This window comes from Oncorhynchus tshawytscha, unplaced genomic scaffold (genome assembly GCF_018296145.1).
Source record: "Oncorhynchus tshawytscha isolate Ot180627B unplaced genomic scaffold, Otsh_v2.0 Un_contig_77_pilon_pilon, whole genome shotgun sequence".
In the NCBI taxonomy this organism is placed as follows: Eukaryota; Metazoa; Chordata; class Actinopteri; order Salmoniformes; family Salmonidae; genus Oncorhynchus; species Oncorhynchus tshawytscha.
In genome coordinates, this window is record NW_024607057.1 from 5201 (window position 1) to 12512 (window position 7312).

Consider the following 7312-nt stretch of genomic DNA (forward strand, 5'->3'; position numbering starts at 1 on the left):
AACAATGTTCAGCTGATGTGAAACCCCAAACTCTCTCCCCAAGTGGCCTGATCTTAAAACGGCCGCCGGACGACGAGCCCCCGCGGGTAAATAAAACCATGCAGAGAGCCTGTCAGACACCTCTGATTCATTTACCTTATTTCAATGATTCATCTCTCCTTTAAAACGTGACCTGCGTGCTAATTAGCATGCTGTGTCTCCGCGCCGAGGCTGACAGGCAACTATGAACATGGAAATGAGGGCTTTGGGGATGGAGGGAGCGAGCGGGGGAACGGAGAGGGGGACGGTTGGAGGGAGGGGTGCTGGGGTAGATCCAGACGGTTACCTGCTGAAAGACGTCCGCCCTCATCATAGTCCACCACGGTGAAGAAGTTTGTTACAGAAAGCTGAAGAGTAGCGCCAGGAGTTAGCCAGCACCTGGTACTCCTCGTTAGCTTGTCTGTTAAAAAGACAGGGGGAGGGGGGAGGGAGAGAGAGAGAGAGAGAGAGAGAAAGGAAGAGAGAGAGAGGAAAGAGAGAGAGAAGAGAGAGGAAGAGAGAGAGAGAGAGAGGAAGAAGAGGAAGAGAGGAAGAGAGAGAGAGAGAGAAAGAGAGCGAGAGAGAGAAGAGGAAGAGAGAGAGAGGAAGAGAGAGAGGAAGAGAGAGGAAGAGGAAGAGAGAGGAAGAGAGAGAGAGAGAGAGAGAGAGAGAGAGAGAAAGAGAGAAAGAGAGAGCGAGAGAGAGAGAAAAGAGAGAGCGAGAGAGAGAGAGAGCGAGAGGGAGAGATTTACATATAGATATATATATAGAGAGGAAGAGAGAGAGAGAGAGGAAAGAGATAGGAAGAGAGGAAGAGAGAGAGAGGAAGAGAGAGGAAGATATAGATATAGGATATATATATATATATATATATATAATACATAGGAAGGAGATAAAGATATATATATATAGAGGAATATATAGGAATATGAAGAGTAAATAACAGAGCCGATTTATGATGAGACAGAGGATAAACAGAGAGAGAGAGAGAGAGGGTGAGAGGAGGCAAAGTTGAAAAGAGGAGAGGAAGACAGAGGGGCAGAGACGAGCAAAAGGGAAATTGAACAAGAGGGAGAGAACGAGGGAAGAAGAAACATATGAGTAAATGCTGGTGATGATCATGGCCACGTTGGCTTGAGTTGGAAGAGATGGACGAGAGAGAGAGATACTCATGCCACATGTTCCTCCCCAGAGAGAAGGATAACGACGCCGTGAGAAGAATGTCGCTACAGCTGTAATTACTGTCTGCTCTATCCTGTCCTGGACAGACGAGGAAACATCCCGACGAACCACCGTCTCTACCCATCGCTTCCTTTTAACTCTGCGCTGCTGCCACTTCTTATGCCGTCTCAGTTCCCCACACTGACATGACAGGGGAAACGATAACAACAAATAAATAAAAACGTGCCAATTAGAGGGGAAATTACGCCAGACATTTTGCAAATGGAGCCGTAGCCACTCAACCTGTCACGGGTAAATACAGACAGTGGTGGGCCCGCCAGGTCTGTCACAGTGGTGGATAAACACATGGAAATGAACGCAAACTTCTTTATATAATGTGACGTAATAGAGTTGAAAGTAGGGTTCAAAATCCCTGGAAACATTCAATAAATTCCCTGGTTCTCCAGAAATCCTTGTTGGGTGATTCTGGATTTTATATTCCCTCCTGTTTCTGGGAATTCTCCAAGAGGATACTGGAAAAACCAGGGAATGTATTGAAAGTTCCAGGAATTATGCAACCTTAAAAGTACACTTAAAACTAGTGTAAAGAGAGTTTGGGCCTGTGGAAGTCTTGAAGCTTCCCATTTAGAGCTCAAATAACCTCATAAAGCATGTTTACCCAGATGGCTTCGTAAAGTCGCAGCACCAACATCTGGCGACAGCTTTAATGTCCTCTGACAACTTTAATGTCCTCTGCCACACGTTACAGTACATGAATTAACAAACGGGACAACAGAAAATCATGAATAAAACAAGTAGCAAAACACTCGTTTCTGTTGGGAATTAAACACCAAGTGCCATAAATTGCATGTCGACTTGCATCAATGTTGCATTGACTTCATGTACTATTCATGCTCCTCCATAAGTGATATGGCGTGTAGTGTTGCGCGCTCTGCGCTGCTCACGTATAGTGTGTCTCTTCAGAGAGCGTAGTGTTTGGTGGCTCTTTTGGTGATTCAAGTCTGTAAACAATTAGCTTTCCAGCACAGTTTAAATCATACCGTCATTGGAGGGAGGAGAGAGAGAAAGAGGAACTGGAGACAGAGAGAAGGAAACAAACAAAGAGAGAGTGGTATAGAAAAAAGAGCGAGAAGAATGAAAGAAAGAGTGATGGCAGTGCGAGGACCCGGCGATGTAACAGTCCCTCCCGGTGCCCGTCTGTACTTTGAACGCTAGCGGGGGGGGGGTCACAACCCAAAATGTGTCTTGGGCGCCCGCTGAATAGCGACGCGATGGTATCGTTTATGCAAATGGTCCGTTCCAATTGCGAAGCAGAGAGCTGGCGCGTGACATTAACTAATGCGCCGGAGTGACATCCTCAAATTGAAAGGAAACCTTGTTTCCTGGTTAAGATGAATCATTTTAATATGAATGGATATATAAATGCATACGTCAGTTAGCCCTACCTCAGTTGGAAACAAGAGCAGGAAGAGAGGGGCAGGAAAACAGAAAACAAGAGGAACAGAGAGAGGCGAGGGAAAACAGAAAACAAGAGGCAGGAAGAGAGGGACCTGGCGAGGGAAAACAGAAAACAAGAGAACAAGAGGAAAACAGAAAACAAGAGACCAGAGAGTGGGCGATGGGAAAACAGAAAACAAGAGGAACAGAGAGAGAGAGGGAAAACAGAAAACAGACCAGAGAGAGGGTGAGGGAAAACAGAAAAACAAGAGGAAGAGAGAGAGGGCAGGAAAAACAGAAAAACAAGAGGACCAGAGAGAGAGGGCGAGGGAAAAACAGAAAACAAGAGGAACAGAGAGAGAGGGTGAGGGAAAACAGAAAACAAGAGGAAACAGAGAGAGAGGGCGAGGAAAACAGAAAACAAGAGGAACAGAGAGAGAGGGCTTAGGAAACAGAAAAACAAGAGGAACAGAGAGAGAGAGGGAAAAACAGAAAACAAGAAGAACAGAGAGAGAGGGCGGGGGAAAAACAGAAAACAAGAGGAACAGAGAGAGAGGGCTTAGGAAAACAGAAAACAAGAGGAACAGAGAGAGAGAGGGCTTAGGAAAACAGAAAACAAGAGGAACAGAGAGAGAGAGGAAAAACAGAAAACAAGAGGAACAGAGAGAGAGGGCGAGGGAAAAACAGAAAACAAGAGGACCAGAGAGAGAGGGCGAGGGAAAAACAGAAAACAAGAGGACCAGAGAGAGAGGGCGAGGGAAAAACAGAAAACAAGAGACCAGAGAGAGGGATGCAGGGAAAAACAGAAAACAAGAGGAACAGAGAGAGGGCGAGGAAAACAGAAAACAAGAGGAAAACAGAAAACAAGAGGAACAGAGAGAGAGGGCGAGGGAAAACAGAAAACAAGAGGAACAGAGAGAGAGGAAAACAGAAAACAAGAGAACCAGAGAGGGCGAGGGAAAAACAGAAAACAAAGAGGAACAGAGAGGAAAAACAGAAAACAAGAGAAACAGAGAGAGGGCGAGGAAAACAGAAAACAAGAGGACCAGAGAGAGGGGCAGGGAAAAACAGAAAACAAGAGGACCAGAGAGAGTGGGAAAAACAGAAAACAAGAGGAACAGAGAGAGAGGGCGAGGGAAAAACAGAAACAAGAGGACCAGAGAGAGTGGCGAGGGAAAAACAGAAAACAAGAGGACCAGAGAGAGAGGGCCAGAGAGGAACAGAGAGAGAGGCGAGGAAAACAGAAACAAGAGGACCAGAGAGAGGGCGAGGGAGAAAACAAGATGGAACAGAGAGAGAGGGCGAGGGAAAAACAGAAAACAAGAGGGAACAGAGAGAGAGTGTGGCGAGAGGGAAAACAAAAACAAGAGGAACTGGCGAGGGAAAACAGAAAACAAGAGGAACAGAGAGAGAGAGTGAGGAAAACAGAAAACAAGAGGAACAGAAAAACAAACAAGAGGTACAAGAGAGAGAGGGAGAAAACAAGAGGAACAGAGAGAGAAAAACAGAAAACAAGAGGAACAGAGAGAGAGGGCGAGGAAAAACAGAAAACAAGAGGAACAGAGAGAGAGAGGGAAAACAGAAAACAAGAGGAACAGAGAGAGAGAGGGAAGAAGCAGAAACAAGAGGAACGGGAAAAACAGAAAACAAGAAGACCAGAGAGAGAGGGCGAGGGAAAACAGGAAAACAAGAGGAACAGAGAGAGAGGGCGAGGGAAAAACAGAAAACAAGAGGAACAGAGAGAGGGCGAGGGAAAACAGAAAACAGAACAGAGAGAAGAGGAAAACAGAAAACAAGAGGAACAGAGAGAGGGCGAGGGAAAAACAGAAAACAAGAGGAACAGAGAGAGAGGGAAAACAGAAAACAAGAGGAAAGAGAGGCGAGGGGCGGAAAAACAGAAAACAAGAGGAACAGAGAGAGAGGGCGAGGAAAAACAGAAAACAAGAGGAACAGAGAGAGAGGGCGAGGGAAAACAGAAAACAAGAGGAACAGAGAGAGGGCGAGGGAAAACAGAAAACAAGAGGAACAGAGAGAGAGGGCGAGGGAAAAACAGAAAACAAGAGGAACAGAGAGAGAGAGGGCGAGGGAAAAACAGAAAACAAGACGAACAGAGAGAGAGGGCGAGGGAAAACAGAAAACAAGAGAACAGAGAGAGGGCGAGGGAAAAACAGAAAACAAGAGGACCAGAGAGAGGGCGAGGGCGAGGGAAAACAGAAAACAAGAGGACCAGAGAGAGAGGGCGAGGGAAAAACAGAAAACAAGAGGACCAGAGAGAGAGGGGAGGGAAAACAGAAAACAAGAGGACCAGAGAGAGAGGGCGAGGAAAAACAGAAAACAAGAGGAACAGAGAGAGAGGGCGAGGGAAAAACAGAAAACAAGAGGAACAGAGAGAGGGCGAGGAAAAACAGAAAACAAGAGGACCAGAGAGAGAGGGCGAGGGCGAGGGAAAAACAGAAAACAAGAGGACCAGAGAGAGAGGGCGAGGGAAAAACAGAAAACAAGAGGACCAGAGAGAGAGGGCGAGGGAAAAACAGAAAACAAGAGGAACAGAGAGAGAGGGCGAGGAAAAACAGAAAACAAGAGGACCAGAGAGAGAGGGCGAGGGCGAGGGAAAAACAGAAAACAAGAGGACCAGAGAGAGAGGGCGAGGGAAAAACAGAAAACAAGAGGACCAGAGAGAGAGGGCGAGGGAAAAACAGAAAACAAGACGAACAGAGAGAGAGGGAGAGAGAGATAAATAATGAAGTGATTTGAGTCGACAGCAGATGATTAAAAAAGCATTATGGGTCACGGGGAACAGAGAGGATGATGGGAGTGGGAAAGGTCAGTGTGGATTAAATTAACTTCCTCTATTTCCGTAATACACATGATTATTCCCTGGTCGGCGTCATCTTTATTCAATGAAGCGAACGGCTGGGTTCTCCGTGTGAAGGGTTCTCCGTGTGAAGGGTTCTCCGTGTGAAGGCTCCTTGAGGAGAGAAACACCCTGGTGAGACACCGGGCCCCAAAACGGAGATCTAGACTGAACACACTGGCTGTTATGTAGAGTAGATCACTGTCTGGAGGTCATCACTACAGGTCAACAGGTCATGTTGATTGTCGTCTATGTCATAGCCAAACATAGATCTAGACTGAACAGACTGGCAGGTTGATGGACTATCACCAGAGGTCAAAAGGGCATGATGACTTCAGCCTATGTCATTGTCTTTAAACTCCCCCCTATACCCAAATGTAGATCTAGACTGAATAGACTGACTGTTCTGTAGAGTTGTTGATGGGTCATCACTAGAGATCAAACAAAAGGTCATCATCCTTTTCTTTATTCTGTTTAGTCTCTTTCATCAACTGTATGATTGATTTGTATTATCTTGTATTGAGTGATTGGGCCGAGGTGGGAAACTCCAGGCCTGAAGGGCTGCTGTGTGTGCATCATTTTGTTCCAAGATAATCACAGAAATCTGTTTTATTGTCACACAGGCCAGATAGGTGCAGTGAAATGTGTTGTTTTACAGGGTCAGACATAGAAGTACAGCGCCCCTGGATCAAACTATCATCCACATGTCTTTCACCTAACCAGCCATCTTCGGGTTACTGGCACAACCCTCTGACCTCTAGGCTACCTGCTGCATCCCTGATTCAAATAAACAGCTCATCCTGATCTTCAAATCAAATCACTATTAATTTCAAGTGTATTTCACATGGTCTCAACACACTGGCCTGGAGCAAAAACCTGCAAAAACTGTACCCAGTGCTGTGTAGCATAGCGCCTCGTGTCTGTGGTCGTGTGGCGGTGCGGAGGGGTTCCATACCTGCAGACGGAGCACTGCCTCTGTGGCTGCAGCGCAGTGAACATCACGATGACCGAGTAGTTCCGGGGCGGGGCCTTGACGAACCTCCGGAACTTATCGCCGTTCATCCGGATCACAGAACGCCTGGAGCTCCACTCCATCATCTGATCCACCTTCTCCACCAACATGTTCTGGAAAAACAGGGATGGAGAGAGGAGGACGAGAGGGGAGGAAGACGGAAAGGGAAAAGGAGGGAGGAATGGTGAGAGGGAAGGGAAAAGGAGGGAGGAAGGGTGAGAGGGAAGGGAAAGGAGGGAGGAAGGGTGAACAGGAAGGGAAAAGGAGGGAGGAAGGGTGAACGGAAGGGAAAAGGAGGGAGGAAGGGTGAGAGGGAAGGGAAAAGGAGGGAGGAAGGGTGAGAAGGAAGGGAAAAGGAGGGAGGAAGGGTGAGAAGGAAGGGAAAAGGAGGGAGGAAGGGTGAGAGGGAAGGGAAAAGGAGGGAGGAAGGGTGAGAAGGAAGGGAAAAGGAGGGAGGAAGGGTGAGAAGGAAGGGAAAAGGAGGGAGGAAGGGTGAGAGGGAAGGGAAAACGAGGGAGGAAGGGTGAACGGGAAGGGAAAAGGAGGGAGGAAGGATGAACGGGAAGGGTAAAGGAGGGAGGAAGGATGAACGGGAAGGGAAAAGGAGGGAGGAAGGATGAACGGGAAGGGAAAAGGAGGGAGGAAGGGTGAACAGGAAGGGAAAGGAAAACAGGAGAAACCATTATGACCAAGTATTAAACTAGGTGTCAACCAGGAAATAATTGGTGTTTTCTAGAATGAATGAGTCACACACACGAATCTCAAGGGGGCTATCAGACGTTGTGATGTGTGACAGCCATTGTGCTGTA

At 47.1% G+C, this 7312-nt stretch overlaps 1 protein-coding gene across 1 annotated transcript; it reads right to left on the reverse strand.

Moving 5' to 3' along the window:
• Positions 1-348: 348 nt before the first annotated feature.
• LOC121842369 (tumor suppressor candidate 3-like) lies at positions 349-6638 on the reverse strand. The gene is made up of 2 exons (XM_042312347.1): positions 6447-6638; positions 349-439 (listed from the first exon to the last, which is right to left on the reverse strand). Exons 1-2 carry the CDS (start codon positions 6611-6613, stop codon positions 349-351), a joined length of 258 nt encoding a protein of 85 aa, XP_042168281.1. The 5' UTR covers positions 6614-6638.
• Between the last annotated feature and the right edge of the window lie 674 nt (positions 6639-7312).

Coding starts and splice junctions, on each gene's coding strand:
- LOC121842369 (XM_042312347.1), bottom strand. CDS start 6,613: ATGTTGGTGGAGAAGGTGGATCAGATGATGGAGTGGAGCTCCAGGCGT. Junction 440..6,446: donor AGGCAGTGCTCCGTCTGCAG/GTATGGAACCCC, acceptor TCTTTTTAACAG/ACAAGCTAACGAGGAGTACC.